Source organism: Ursus americanus, chromosome 9, assembly GCF_024610735.1.
Source record: "Ursus americanus isolate L20-20 chromosome 9, mUrsAme1.1.p, whole genome shotgun sequence".
NCBI classification, from domain to species: Eukaryota; Metazoa; Chordata; class Mammalia; order Carnivora; family Ursidae; genus Ursus; species Ursus americanus.
In genome coordinates, this window is record NC_142135.1 from 7,065,405 (window position 1) to 7,081,809 (window position 16,405).

Below are 16,405 nucleotides of genomic sequence, written 5' to 3' on the forward strand. Positions count from 1 at the left end.
ACAGGCCCCTGCCACCCAGGCCAGAGACCAAACAAGAACTAGGGGAGGCGGCATGAAGCAGACGACGAGTCTGCTCCTTCCCTAGGCCCTAAAGGAGAGGAGGTGGGACAATCAACCTGTTGCAGTTCCTGTGTCAAAGGTCTGTGGCCCCAGTTCTTTAACAGCGAGAGTGTATGTTGGCCTAGAATGGTGTCTCTGCCCTCTGCACGCTTCCCCAGGGAACCTCCGGGGCACGGCTCGGCTCTTGGTTAGGCAGGGGGATTCCCCTTCAGGATGCACTGTGGACCCACCCTTACTGCTGACCCTAGCAACACCAACCAAACATGCACAAAGAAAGCAGCGATTTCAACATGCATTTGCTGGTGAGAATTAAAAGCCACAAAGCATTTCACTTAAACTTAAGCTCTACTGGGTAAGCATGAGCCAAGTCAGCAGTCATCTGGAAGACGTGTGGTCAGGAACACGAGCAGCGAACAGGAGCCAGGAAGCTCTACGGACAGACAGCCTGTGATAACCTGACTGGTCCACCAACCAGTTCAACCAGTTACCAGCTCTGGGTTCAAGGAACTTACAGAGAGCCTGTGTTGCTGAAGCATCACTGGCAGTGACAAACCTTAAGATTCCTACTTGAAAAGAAATGCATCACACATGCACAAAAAAAGCTTTTAAAATACACGGTTTCAAGTGTGATTTACACAAATGGACTCCACACTCTTCATGAAGTAAGAAAAGGAAACAACAGAGGGTTTCTTCTTTGCCCAAAACTCCAGATTTGGTGCGGCCACAAGGGTCTCTTTGTCCTTTTCTTTTTTGATTCTGCGCACCCTCCCCAGGGAGCCCCCTCCTGGACCACGACTTCAGACACAGGACAATGCATTCTTAGCGCACGCAGACGTCTAGGAATACCACATGTAATTCTGAACTCACACACTTCAAACACTTTCAAGCTGTACTGTTCAGCATCCCAAATGATCTTTCTAAAACATGTAGCTGACTGACCATGTCCTTCTCCCTCATTCTATCCGTCAACTGTTCCAAATTTTAAAATGCATTCATACTCCTTAGCCATCTACAGGCCCTGCACATTCTAGTCCCTATCCCGCTACCCCACTTCAATACATTCCTGCTTTTACTTTATACTCCAGACAAACTAATAGAAGGTGCTTTCACATGTACTATTCATTCAATAAACACTGAGTGCCTACTGTGTGTTAGGCACCATTCTGAGCACTGGAGATCCAAGCAGCTCGGAGTCTCTCTTCTACACAGTCTCGAGTTATGTCACTAACCCCGCACAAGAAGTCTGGGACCCACACGTGGGTCCCTCTTCCCTCCCGGGATTGGGATCATGGACCACTCCCAGGCAGTGCCATAGGGCCCTGCGCTTGTCTTCACTGCAGTGCTTACCCTGAAGTATAAGTGTCTTTTAACTTGGCTGCTTCCCCACGGAGCTGAAAATTCCTTCAGCAGGAACCACGTACAACCCAACTCTGTGTCCCGGCACTTAGCCCCGCTGAGGAGCGTGATCCTTTCTGAAGAAGAACCTAACACCCTGCGGTCCAGGGGGAAGGGCACTGGAGAAACACGCAGCCTGCCAGGACTCTCCCAAAGCGTCCCTGAAAGCTGCACAGTGATTTCCGGGAAGAGTAAAAGTCTGAAGTCTCATTAGCAGATCTGGCTGCTCCTGGGCCATATCTCACAGACGGTCCAAGCCCAAACGCTGTTCTCTGCTGTGACTCCTTTACTCTAAGTAACATGGCACTCTCACAGCCACTGGGGAGCCAAGAACTCGCGTGCAGCCTTCTAAAGGAACGCTTCGAGAAGTACACAACGGGTGTCCAGTCTGTCCCCCGTGCCTGTGCGGGGCTGTGTAAAGAAGGGACAGGTGCACTGCTGGCCTGAACAACTCTGGGCTGCCACAGGATGCCAGGCACTTCACAGATTGTCTCGTGATCATGTTATAGATGGAGAAACTGAGGCTCAAAGAGCTTATTATTACCAAAAGTAACACCCCCATTTACCACTTATGAGCAAAACCCTGACAGAGTCAAAAGGAAACTAAAAACAATACAGAATACAGTCAATTGACTGTTAAGACAGATGACTTTTTTTTTTTCATCCCTGTGTTCTTCTAAGTCCTTGCAGACCATACAGATACTGGGCAGGGAGTCTGGGTTTCCTCTCTGTTCTGAACTGATGGTGCCTATGTGATGGGCAACGTGTCCGAAGTGCAGACAGTGCTTTCTTCGTGTGTGAGACACACACAGACACTGAGGCAGAACTTCCTCACAACTTCCCGTACTTAAAAACAACGGAACAGTGAAAAGCGGTAAAATTCATTAACCCAATCAAAATCTTGTACGTCATCTCAGGACACAGGAGACAAAAGCCGGGGGGGGGAGGGGGGCAGGAGACTTGCTCGGCTTCCCTTTTCCTCCAGACTAGGACTCTGCACAGAGCCATGAGCTGCTCTGTGACGCAGAACTTTAAAACCATCTTTCTGGAGTCTTGAGAAAAGACTGAGAACAACCTCGTGCTTTTCCGATCTTCACACAGCCTGCCGACGAACAGAACACGCTGACAACTGACTTCTGAGTTTGGGGAATTAAAAAAAAATGTAAGCAATAACCAAAAGTCTCATTTATTTCAGAGTCATCAGAGACGCTTTAAATCGATTCAATCTGCATCTCCCTGCTTCCGCTACTGCTGTCTGTAGTACTCCGGTGCTTGGGTATTTTCGGGGTCCCACGTTACCTGGGTTGTTGTCAGTGGGCATCAACAGGTGGTCCTTCCTAATGACATACTTTTCTCTGAGAATGGGTTCACTCCCCGATGAAACCCACTTGTCACTGCTATAATGAAGTCCTTTCTGAATAAACCAGAGCAATAAATTACATAAAGAAAATTGTGAAGAAACAAACCTATTCTGAGACAAAAAAGGAGCCTACTTCGGAGATTTCTCACCCAGTCAATTGGGGCTGGAGTTCTGCCTCTCAGCTGGAACAGCAGCTGTGCTAGACCAGAGCAGAGGCCACGTGTGAGGCCCACGACACCTCACGGCTCTGTCTTGAGATACACCTTCATTAAGAAAAAGATAATCATTTTATCATGGCGAGATAAACACCCTCGGGAGTTTTATGAAATTATTTTTTCTTATTGAGTATTGTACATACTATGTTTTTAAAAGGCTCTCATCTTGCAAATTAAATCCCCAACAAATAGACATGTCATAAGAAATGGATATCCAAAATATCCAAGAGGAATGAGTGGTCTGCAACAGAAACAACAATTAATGAATCATTAATTCCCTCACCCAACAGGCAACACTCTGACCGTGGCCTCAGTGTGGATGGCATCGGAAAAGACAGACGAGGCCTGGCCCGCGCTCTCTAGAAGCTGAGAGCAGGGCAGGGCGGGCAGACTACAGCACGCTGCCCGTATCTCTAACTGAAGTGCTGCCAGGACCCAGTCCTCCACGTTCGTTTCCACGTTGTCTCTGGCTGCTTTTCTGCTGCCACAGCGAGCTGAGCGGCACGCACAGCCGACAGAACACCCCCTCCTGGCCTCTCACAGGAAGTCCGCTGCCTGCACGGAGCTTCACGGGAAGACAGTGGCAATAGCCCTGCAGACACACACCCACCTCCCACTCTGTCCAGTGAAAGGGCCCAGATGCAAGGACACCCCGGTGGCCCAGATCCCGATGTTGAACGACCATCCCACACTATGAGAAACCGGGCACCGTGGAAGAAATGGCTGATTTCTGAACCACGGCACAGTAACTACAAGACATGCCTGGAACGAAATGCTGTTAGGAACTAAAAAAATACTCAAAAGACATATGGGAGGCTCCTGTCGATAGGAGCCAGGAGCCAGGATAAAGGGCTCCCCAGTGGCCAAATCTGGGGCAATGTAATTGTCAATTTATACTGTGACAGTAAAGGATACCCAGTTGAATCAAGAACTTACATGGACAGATGACAGCTGGAGGGAGGGGAGAGGGCGGAAGAAGGAAGGACAGAAACAACGAACATGTCCCCTGCAGCACAGTGTCAAGCAATCCATGTAGACAGAGTGAGTGAACAAGAAGATCACCATTTCACAGCCAGCACAGGAATAATTCGGCCAGGAAACACTAGCGGGTGCTAACATCTGTGAGGAAGAGTTTACAACAGGGAGCAGGACTGACAGAGTCTCAGAGTAGCTCCCCGCAAAAGCACAACGACTCACACAAGGAAAACGGTATCTTTGCAGCGGAGACCACCAGCAGCGCCTGCACCAAGTCACCAAACTCGGCCTCATGGGTAACAGGACAGTGACAGTGACACCGTGCGCCTCCCCGCCTGAGTACGGAGGAGGACACGCCACACCTCCGAGCACGCCGGCCTCAAGTGTCCACGCGTGACTCCAACAGTAAGGGAACAGACAAGCCGAACTGAGGGACGTTCTACCAGAAAACACTGGCATGTGTAGTCATCAAAAATGCACATCTGAGCAGTAAAGGAAGACAGAGAAGCTCCTCCAAACCAAGAGACTGAAGACACCTGACAGCCGAGGGCACCACGTGATCCTGACCTGCATCGTCTACGAGACCAACGGGAGCAACACCAGCGCGCGGCCTAGAGCCGAGCCCAGACGGTCGTAGGACGCAGCGATTACCTTCCGCAATCTGGTCCCTGTTCTCGACGACGGCAGTTAGGCAGTTACGTAAGAGAAAGCCCTTATTCTTTTTTTTTTTTTTAAGTAACTTAAAAAATTTATTTTTTTTATAATGATTTTTTATTATATTATGTTAATCACCATACAGTACATCCCTGGTTTTCGATGTAAGGCTCGATGATTCATTAGTTGTGTATAACACCCAGTGCACCATGCAATATGTGCCCTCCTTACTACCCATCACCGGTCTATCCCATTCCCCCACCCCCCTCCCCTCTGAGGCCCTCAGTTTGTTTCTCATAGTCCATATTCTTAGAAAACACACACCGAGGTATTTAGGTTCATAGGGGTCCGGGGGGGGTGACACAAGCACCTTACCCCCGGGGTGTCAGGAACACACACAATCACACGGACAACACGGTAAGCCAGCGTGGGAACATGTTAACAATCCGTGAATCCAGACAAATGCCCGGATGGGGTCTCCGCACTGTTCTTTCAACTCTTTTATTTTAAAACTGTTTCCAAATAAAAGTCTTTAATGTCAGGAATAAGAACTAAAGGTCTTCACAAGGGGAGGGGGAAGGAAAGAGGAGAGAGACGCACAGAACTATGCCAGCTCCCAGCCGAGGGTGAACGCAAAGCCTTGGTGGGAACGCAGGGCAGACGGGAGTCAGTCATGACCTGGGGGAGACAGGAAAGGTCTGCGTCCCTGCCTGAGTCCCCCTCCCGCCTGCGGGAGTGCCGCGTCCAGCCAAGTCCCCTCTGAAGAGCACTCCTCCCAGCCCTGGATAAGCTGGACATTCTCTGGGCCCCAGACACCCCCACCTCCTCCCACCACAGCGCTAACTCCCCCCTGGGAATCGTTCCCGCTACAGGTCCTACTCCCTCTCTGGATTACACACGCTGGATAAACAACGTGAAACGATGGCGAAGATGATGATGATGATGGCAGCAGCCACTTCCCCTGCGCTCACTACACGTCCCACGTGACACTACGCAGCTCCCCACGCAGCGCATGTAAACTACTCCAAGACTCCAACCAGCTTCACTTCTTTATTTTAAATGACCATTTTACAGTCATGGAAACTGAGGCTGGGTGGGGATCATGTACCCAAGGTCACTACAGGAAGTGGCAGAGTTGAGATGGGAACTCCAAACCCCTCTGACTGAAAACCATCCCTAAGCTCTCCTTCCTCCCAAATAGTCTGCACCCCACCCCCTATTGGAGTTAGCCGCAGCTTGCACTTGGGAGGCAAACAGAGGGCGAGAGGGATTTCTCTACATACTCTGCTCTGTTCCTGTCTGCTGAGCACACCCAAACTCACAGCAAGGAGCAGAGGGGCACAAGGTGGGAGGACAAAGCCAGCCCTAAAAAAACTGCCAGCAGATAATCTACTCCCTGGTAGATAACCAAGAGGTGAGGTAGGAAATTCAGATATTAAAGATACTACATGAGGAAGAGAAACCTATAAATGTGTAGTGAACTCGTATTAGATGTAACAAATATATCCTGTATGTTAAAATCTTAAAGTAAAACTAAATAAATATCACACTGTCATTCCACCCTAAGGCCCCATGAGGCAGGCACCACTGCCTGGCACAGATGAGGAAACACAGGCTCGGGGAAATGCCCGGCCCGGAACACACAGCTGCACTGAGCAGTGTGGGTACTTCACAAATACTAGCTGAATAAATGAATAAAACGAAAGAAACTTCAGTATACATTGTGGAAGGCTTACGGACTCTACCCAGTATTCAGCTCTGTTAAAATTACTATGTAATCATGCCTTTGTCCAAAATCTCGCCCACGTTTTGGACCTGGTACTGATCAAGCCCCTTCCCCCAGGAGGAAGCAGAAATTTCTAGGGCAGCTGACGAAGTTTTGGTTACTATTGTTTGCTTCCTCACACGAATCAAAAATGTTGACTCCTATGCTCCAATGCAAACCACAGAACTATAATTTCCCCCCACAAACTGAACAAATTTGTGGCCAGCGGCCACCCATCAATCAGACTGCCCTAACACTCACCTTCAATACAGTTTTCAGTTCAAACGCTTTGGGGTATTTTTTCTCTAGAGATGGTAAGCCCCAGACCATGACCCTCCCTCCCTAGCTACCCCTGCACCCCCGCAGACTTCTCTGCAAGCTGAGAACAGACCAACCTCCAGGGCGGTCCCAGGACAAAGGCAGCAACCTGTGAGCCGCACCTGGACACCTGAAGCACTAGAGATGGTGCCTACGGAACAGAAGTCATGCTTCTCCGTGAATAGTGCAGGCAGCTACCGAGTATGCTCCTTACAATCAGAAATGTGAAACACGATGCAGGAAAATCAAAAGCCACGCGGCCTGCGGCGGAGCCAGCACTGGCTCGGGAAGCTCCCGGGAGGATGGAGAGGGCAACCAGCTGTGCGCAGCGCCATCTAGTGGAGCCGGAGCAGAGCACAGGTGCCGCTCAAGGGAGAAGGCGGAGCAGGCAAACCGCCCCTGCTCCCCACCGCTAAGATCTCCAGGGCAGCTCCAATCAACGGGGACGCCCCCCCCCGCCCCCGAAGATGTATATCAAACAGGGTGTTCTCACAGCCTCTTGCTCTTTGTCATACCAAGGAAGAACATCAGCGATACTCCAGGAGCCCCTTTTAAAGTTCTTAAAATAGCAGCAGGGGCTGATTGGTGAAACATTACGGAAACGTAAAAAATGATGGAAATGTACAGCTTACCAATTCAGAGCAAGAAAGCTTGTGCTTGTAGAGAGGAACTGCTGAGTGTCCAGCTATGTTTTAAGAGGTGCAATCACAAAGCTGTTTTTGGAAGCGTCTGGGGCAACCACACCTCCAGCAGCACGGGGACAATCAACCAGCACGGCTAAGTCTGCCCGGGTAGCACCAAGGAAGCTTCCCAAGAATGAGTCTGCCCTTCAGCATTTCCTGCACTGGAAAACTAAACTAATTCTAATAAAAAAAAATCACCCTGAGAACTGAAACTAGAGGATTAAGCTTTATACGTTTTATGTCTGGAATGTGAAGCCAGCACATACATCAGTCTCAGGCCCTCGTGTAAAAAGAGCAGGTAACGCTTACCAAGCACCTGTCATGTGTTAGACACTGTACTCATCTCATGCCTGAAACAAGAGCCCTACAAAGGAGGTATAAACGCTCTCATTTTAAAGATGGGAAACTGAGGCTCCCAGAAATAAGTATCTTGCATAGGCTCTGGCTAGGAAGTCTTCACCTCCCGTCATCACATGGCTCCTTCTGCAGCTCTTCCCTTACTAACACTAGTCCCCACCACACCTTCCAGGCTGCCACTGGTCACGATGTTCCTGCCCCCTTTGGTCAGACCACCGTCTGCCCCTCTGCACAGTCCGCAGTCCACCCTACTCACAGTCCACCCTTACGATACCAAGCAACTGATCTCAAGAGCTGCATGGCAGAGAATTTCCCACGGAAGTCGAAGATGAAAATCCAGCTGCAGGGAAAGCTCCCACCTCCACTTGGTGCTCACGGGGTGAACCGTCTATTGCCTGGGAGGCCGGCAGGTGAGGATTTGGATTCTGGTTTACCACTGAGCTGTCTGACCTTAGGCAAATAATTTGTCCTTCATGCCCTCACTTTTCTCACATGTAAAATAAGGTAAAACGATTTACTCTTAACACTGTGAGAAAAATGAAGTGCCATAATGCACCTAAACCATCTAAGCCAGGAAAAGTTCTTGATAAACAGTAACTATGACGATTAGCGATTGCAAAGCAAGGATATTCAAACATCCTCCCCACCCCCAGCCCGCTGCCATCAGAGAGCCAAAACCATTGTCTGTGAGAATATGTTCTTTTATGTTCTTGGCACTCTTTCTCCCCACTTTTTGAGCCTATTTTTAGAAAATAGAGAATTCCTAAACATACAATAAACTGACTACAAATCCCTGATATCATCCTTTCAACCAACTGTTTCTGTGATAAATACAGCATTAAAATATAAAGAGCTCTGTGCCTCTGAGAGGTTCCTTCAAGACACCCAGGGCCTTTGTCTTAGTAACTTTCCACAGGGAAAGTTTTCCTATTTTCTCCCTGAGCACTGAAATACACAGAATTAAAACTCCTTAATTTGAATGCCTGAAGACTGAAAAGTGCGCTGGAGAACACAGGAAAAAAGTGAACTTGCCTTTTTGGTAAAACACATTTTAGGGGGACCTCTTTTTAAAAATGCATCATCGCCAGTGGAAATTCCTAACTGGCTTCTACTATAATAAAACTTCTATTTAAAAACAATGTCAACTTCTGTCCTTTTATCTGTTTCCTTAAAGTACCCTATCAAAACACTGCAGACTGGAAATTTCAGTTGTTCACCTTGACTGGGCAAGTTGCTTTACATTTTTGAGACTCAGATGAATCATTTGAAAAAAACAAAAGAGGCAGGCAGGGGATAAAAACCACCTACCTTGCAAGATCTTTGTGAGGATTACAGATAATGCATAGGAAGCACCTGGCACAAAGAGGCCCTCAATTTGGCAGCTTTTATCATAATCATTATCCCCAATGCTAAGGAACGCTTCTATTTTTTGGTAAAAAATATAAACCATTCTATCTTCACTCAGTGGGAATGATGACAACAAGCAAAAGGGTCTTGTGCTATGGAAGCCTCTCCGGGCGTTCAGTCCTCAGTCCCAGCTGCTCCTCTGGTTTGGGGTGTCTGTGGGCCATCTGAGATCGCGGATTAACTCCTTCAGGTAAGGAGGCTTATTTGCCATGTAACGAGGGCTTCAAATTCCTGGTTTTAGTCTGTCATTAGGAATTTATGGAAGGAGAGCTAATTGTATTAGAGCATACTGGCTTAATAAGTTCCTTAAGAAGAAGAAAAGTAAATACACATCTGAGGCAAAGCAGATCTGCTAACATCTCGTGGTCTCCTGGAGAAGAGCCCGCAGTCCTAGCCCATGCAAAGAGTACGGGGCCTTCTGCTGCTGGTCTCAGGCCGCATCTCACTCAAGCCTCTTTCATCTGTGTCTGTGCCCCTGTCAGCTGCCCTACAGCCACAACACTGAGTCTTCCACCTCCGTGAAATCACAGCACAACACTGAAATGAAGACAGGGCTGGAAGGCTGCAAAAGCCGCACGAGGTGCTCAAGACCAAGCCACGGAAGCCCAGGCCAGCCGCCCAGAAGCTGACTCTTCCATGGAAGACAGAGGTCCAAATAACGTAGTGTAAGGACGACCACACACCATCAGAGAGGTAAGCACTGGCTGCTTTGGGAAAAAAATCGGCCATCAATCCATTTGAGGGGAAGGATTCACTGATCACAGGAGATCCCTTAGAGCAGAAATTCCAAGGGCGAGGTATAAAAAGGGTTGCCATATAACTTGTCTTTCAACTCCAGCACAGCCATGAACTGCCAGCCCAGCTGGACCCCACCCCTCTGTGGGCCGGTGAGGTTCGAGAAAGAAGAAGAAAGCTTGCACCTTCACTGGGACATTTTGCAAGTAAGTCACCCTGGGTAAGTCACTTTAGCTGTTGGAGTCTTGGTTTCTACAACTGAAAAATTGGGCTAATAACCTCTACATTTCTGAGCTATTACAGACATGACCCAGCACAGAGAAGAACCTCAAAAATGTCCCTAGGCTGACTGAGTTAAACCATCTAAGTCACTCAGCACTTCAAAAGGACAGCTGAAGGATAGTTGAAGACATTCCTTGGGAAAGAAGAGGGCATCTACAAACCTGACACTCTCAAATTAATGCATGTAAGAACACTCCTTCCTCAGGAGCAGAGTCTATGTTCTTCCCTGGCCACCTGCTGGACTCAGCCCCAGGACCTGGCATGGCAGCTTCTCAAGCAACATGTCACTAATGACCAGATATCAAAACACTGTAACTCACAATGACTGGATCACCTCAAATCGTAGCATGCTACGGGAACCTCGGAAACGGCACCCCATCCATTTTCTTACAAAAAACAATCAAAAACTTTGAAAACCCTAAGAAAAACTATTGAAAACTAAAAAACCACAGCCTCCTTCGGATGAAACAGAGAATCACACATTACATCTAAATATAATTCTGCAATTTCCATTCTCATTCGTCTCTCTTACTCCACACGTCGGACAACAGTCAAGCAAATCACAAACATTTTCCAAAAGGGGTCACCAAAAATGAAACGGTAAGCCATCAGATTCTGTTGAACAAAGAGACCTATGGTACATCGGGCTAAGTAATGACCCTCCCTTTACACATTTTTAACCCTCACATATATCCTGAGTAATGTTAACAGTACTGATATTAGAGAAACTGACGTAAGATGAAAAATTATTATTTTGAAATACCAACAGAGAATTTTATCAATCTGGACACAAATAGACCACCTTAATCTTGAATCCTTTGCTCCACTTCCTCTTGTAACCAAACACTAACTATAACTTGGCAGTGAACCAGCCACCAATCCATATATTATATCAGATAATTAAAAATACAGGGTTATGTAATCTTATTTAATGGTTACTTGGCTTGGATTGAAAACCATCCAAAGCAGTACCAGAGAACTGGATTAAATTATGATGCATAAGACATTTCTAAAGATGTTTTTAGTAAGAGTCAGCACATCCCCTCCTAGCAAATATAATACAAAACATGGGACGCTACTTTCATCTCCAATTAACCTCCTTGGCAAGAAACGGCAATGTCAATTCTCTATAGGCATGGAAGTGGGGGAAGGGGGGGATACCAAAGCCTATCTTCTTTGATTCAGTTTTAACATCAAGTAAACATTAACCATTACATTTGGTAGAGAAACAAAAGTACTCAGCATTTAGGGGAAAGGGAGAGGACAGCCAGTTAGCCTGAGAAAATAAAAAGTCAGCAACTTAATGCCCATCATGAAACACAAGCCTGGAAAATGTATAAAAGCGGAACTATGTTAGCACGGGAGCATATATCTTGATGTCATCCCAGCTCAAGTTCTTAAAGATTATTAGAAAAAAAATAATTCAGCTAGGAGGTTGACAATGTTTACAACTACTGAATTTTTAAAAAATGGCAACACCTCATTTATAAACTGTTTCATTAACATAATGTGTTGATTACAAAAGTAATAAACTGGTCACAGGAGGGCTCTAATTCAAAAGTGCCTCTTGGCCGGAGCATTTAAATCCTGTAGGATAAATCTGCTACCAATGTTTAAAAAGACCACTAGATAAGTATAGAAAGAAACTTTTTTAGAAAATCAAGATAAGTCAACCAGAAACAAGCATATTTATCATACTGATTTCTGCAGGGTTTTAAATTAGCATGTGCGAAGTATTTTATTCTGTCTTTGTTGGAAGGCATAAGTAGCAAAACAATAGCTTCAGGAGACAGAAGGCAGAAGACCTGAGTTCAAATTAAATCTCCGTTGCCCACAAGCCTGCGTAACTGGGTTCTTCAGCTGCCTCCCCAGAAAAATGGAGACATCAGTGTCGACCTCACAGGAGTGCAAGTGTGAGACAGGAACTGGACATGGTGTACCGTAAAGAGCCCTGAAACCTTGAACATACTCCACACAAACATGAGGTATCGCGTTCACTGCTGACCATCGTCACTGTACAAGCTACTGCCAGAACACTAACATGCAGTATCAAGATTCAGAATAAACTCTGAAAAAAATAGTTTCTTTTCGAGGCAAAGGGTCAAAAATATAGCTAAATAAGAATAAAAATACTTTTCTATAGCCAATAACAAGACGCTTATCAGATTCAAAATCAAAGTTTGCTAATAACCATTCAAATTCAGTTTTAAGATACTATTCTAAAAATGCACTTGTAATTCGGGCGTTACATAATTGAGCATGATTAATATTTTAAATGATAGGGCTTTGCTTTCTGGGTATCAGCTTATGATTTAAGGGGAAAACATGTTCATCTGAAGTCACCAAAATTAACAGTAGTAACAGCATCTCGGTAGCACCTTTTCCTTCTTTTACGTAACTGTTCAATGTGAAAAATGTACTTCTTACCAAATTACATTTTTTATGGAAAAGTAAGGTAATCAGATTTAACATCTAAAAAAAATACTCAATGGCAACACTGTCTAATATCTGTTTCAAGTAACTAGAAGCCATTAACACTAGTACAAACAGAAACCTGAAAGAATTATGAATGTATTAGCAACACGGTACTGTAACAACATGGCACAGAGAGAAAAAAAATTCTAACTTTCAAAATAAGATAACTCATTACACTTACAGTTTAGCTGTTTCCTTAATTGAGTACAACATAACTTTGTCAGCTTCTTTATTTAAAAAAAATGCACTTGATTCCACAATCTAGAATATTTCTAATGCCACTGATCTCACACAATGTACAAAGAAATTTCTTTCACAGAAATGACAGCCCAGCAGGCAACAAAAGATATATGTAAATCATAAAGAGCAAGGAGTAGAACCCTAGCACAGAACTGTTCAGAAGAGCATGGGAATAAAGCTGAAAATTCTCTAATTTAAGAATGTAAACCCATTACTTTTTCACAAGCCCACTTTATTAAAGAAATAAAAATAAGCCTGCAATTAAAATAAAATGGGAAAGCTCTGTAAACCGATTTCTGTTCAACAATTTAACAACATGCATGCTTAAATTCTTGGGAGACACTGAGTCTCTCCACTACCACCATCAGTCAACAACACACCCTACCCTGAAGAACTGGTAGAAATAGGCAAATGCTGGAGGATGCCGTTTTAAAATACAGACATCTATATACAAATAGAATATGTCTGCCTCATCTTTCACTGGCAATGATAGGGCCGGCATTGAGATCGGCAGATCCGATTTAACTCAGGAACCACAAACTGTCACTGCACGGAGTGATTCATGCAAAAGGTAACAGATCTGACCAGATAATGTTCCTGCCATTACCCAAAGAAAAAGCAGACCAGCGGCCCTCAAACCCATCTTTATCTGAAACATGGATTAACAGATATAGAATTGAGGACTGTTCCTGGGAAGGCAGGCTTGATTTACCATCCATTCCAGATTAGTCAAGAAGCTGGAGGAAGAACAAGCCAGGAAATACTGTCCTAGGTAGGCACGCCTCCATATGTCTCTGTATCCCGGTGCCCTGTACTTCCCAGGACTGTTCACACCCTGAACTGGCTAAAGCAGGGCTGAAAGGCACAGGCACCAAAGACTCCTTGCCCAGTCTTCCCAACCCCTAACCAGCCCCCAGTGAGGGTGACCCACCCAGAGCTTCCCAAAGAGACAACAGGCAAGCCAAGAAGGGGGGCAATTGCGTGGGCCTCTTCTCCCCTACCAACCGGTCCCAGGGCCAGCTTGCAAGCCTTGGCTGGAGCTGCCTAACCCCAGAGAGGGCGGACCACCCTGCCAGGGTGGCTACAGCCTTGGCATGGGAGAAAAAGAGGGACAGGAGAGGAACCGGGCTCTGCCACTGGGACCACCGGGTCCTTCTCTGAAATGCTCGGGGTCTGACCCCAAACCTCCCCCAAGATCTGCAAACTTCACTAACAATCCAAGCACCTGTTCCCTTCACCTCGTGTGCATTTCATCCCCTCAAATCCTTCCATTTTGCTCCAGCTCTTTCTCCAGTTCCCTGGACAAACCAAACACACTAGGATCCCCAAGTCCCTCACAAACTCCCCTCCAATGAGATCATTCAACCCCCGCCCCGCCAAAGCCCCCAGATGTTCGCCATCCCCCACCCACAAGTTTCCCTCGGGTATCCTCAAGTCCCCAAAGATCTTCAAGTCTCATCCCAACGCCTCAGCTTTCTGCCCCCCTGCCAAGCCTCCCAAAGGCACATCTCCTCCCCCCTCCGCCCCGGGTATCCCACGTTCTCCCAGGTCCCCACCCAAATGCCCCCAGATTGCTACCTGGGTCCCCGCCCGCCTCCCCAGGTCTATTTCCAGCCAACCCCACAAGTCCGCCTCCCAAGCGCCCCGCTTTTCTACCCGCTCCCGACCCTCCCCTGTCCCCGAGCCCCCGGCCGCCACTCCCCCGGCCCCAACGGCCGCCAGCGACAGTTAACGGCCGGCCGGCGTGCGCCCTCACCTTGGTTCACCAGCCGCAGAGCGTGCGTGAAGGAGGGGTCCAAGGAGTCCTTCTCCGCCATCAGCTCCGGCAGGTACTTCTCCTCCATGCTCGCCGGCCGCCGGGCCCGGGACGCCGACGCGCGACGGGCGAGCAGCGGCGGCCCCGCAACCCCCGACCCCGCCCGCGCCCCAGCGGCGCGCAGCCCGGGCCAGGCGCCGCGGCCGGGGCGCGGCGGAGCCAAGCCGGGCGGTCGACCCGGCGACGGCGGCGGCACGGAGCGGGCGCCGGCCGCGCGGCCCCGCTCCCGGGGGTGGCCGCCGAGTGCCCCGCGCCGGTGGCTGCTGCCTTCGGGACGCGGCCCCCGCGGCCCCGCAGCGCGCTGAGCAGGAGCGGGCGCGGACCGGCGCGGTCAGGCGGGCCCTCGGCGAGCTCGACGAGCCTGAGGCAGTCCCGGGCGAGCCCCGCCAGCCGGCGCCGGCGCCCAGCTCAGCCGCGACCCGCACGCCGCGCGCCGCTCCGCGCTCTCCGAGCGGCCGCGCCAAGAGCCCGGCCCGCCGCCCCGCCCGCCGCGCCTGCGCCTGCGCGCCGCTCCCGCGCCCCCGCTCCCCCCCCGCCCCACCCCGCCCCGCCAGCCGCCTCGGGGGGCCGCCCCCCGCCGCGCGGCGGTCAGCTGGGAAGGGCGTCCCGGCGCCTGCCGCCCGCCGCGCGCTCTGCTCCAGACCCGGAGGCGCGGGGGAGTCCCGCGGTGCGGTCACGGTGTTGCCATACGCGGAGGCCGGGAAACTGAGGCCCGGAGAGGTCGCGCGGTTCGCCCAAGGTCACCCGGCGAGCGTTCCCGGGAGGGGAGTCAGGGGCCTGGCCAGGAGAGAGGTCCGGCGGGGGGAGCCCGGGCTCGCCCCAGCGGGCTCTGGGGAGAGGCAACGGGGCGAGCCGCCCTGCTCTTTGAGGCTCTCAGGACTTCCCTAACTTATTTCGCTTTGCTGTCCCCTCCTATTTGCAAGGAAATACGCGGGCGCACCGTCCTTCCCCAGCGCCAGGGCTCTGGGCGCCTAACGCGGGACCCTAGGTATGGAGGTCGATTACATAAAAGCGCGCCCTTCAGGGCGTCTTTGCCACCGACTTGCCACGGGCTTCTCTTTCTTTTCTCTCATAAACCGGCTGTGCCTCTAGGAGGAAGAGGGAGCCTTGCAGGAGCCTGTCCCCTCGTGGGGAGAGTCCCCTGGACGCACGTGAGTGCTGATGTCCTCCGTCCCTTTCCTCCCCCTTCCCCAACAAGCCCTCCCTCAGGACTTTTCCAGGTTTCCTGAACATGTGGAGTAAAATGGCCCCCAGCAGGCCAAAGCTCCTGAGTCTGTCATGCCTGTCCCCCTCCAAACTCCATCCCACGTCCTGGCCTCAATGTCACCTTCCCTGGACAGCTTTCCAAGACTTCCTCTGCAAAGCAGTCACATCCCGCCCCCCACTCCCCTGCTCTGCCCTGCTCTGGTCAGCCATGGCTCACAGCTGTAATTCTGTTTCTATGAGACCCTGAGCATCCCAAGGGCAGAGCTAGAATTTTGGTTCACGGGGAGGGTCCTGAGCACCTGGTGCCTTTGGAACAGGTGTGGGGGCACCAGAAATGTTTGTTGAAGGAACAGACCAGTGGAATGCCACTCCAGTGGCCACCTGCCTGGGGCAGAATCTTCCTCCCATGCACATGAAGCCCTCCACAGCCAGAAATGCTGAAAGCGGAAATCAAGGAGCGCT

At 49.4% G+C, this 16,405-nt stretch overlaps 1 protein-coding gene across 2 annotated transcripts in view; it reads right to left on the reverse strand.

Annotated features, from left to right (window-relative positions):
- The window catches only part of KHDRBS3 (KH RNA binding domain containing, signal transduction associated 3), a 186,791-nt gene extending 171,633 nt beyond the window's left edge, over nt 1-15,158 (reverse strand). For both annotated transcript variants that reach the window (XR_006782360.2, XM_045812200.2), the window contains exon 1: nt 14,678-15,158. Coding sequence is in view for 1 of the 2 variants with exons in the window: in XM_045812200.2 (XP_045668156.1) it covers nt 14,678-14,765 (88 nt within the window). In the remaining variant the exon portion in view is untranslated. The remainder of the gene's footprint in view (nt 1-14,677) is intronic.
- Between the last annotated feature and the right edge of the window lie 1,247 nt (nt 15,159-16,405).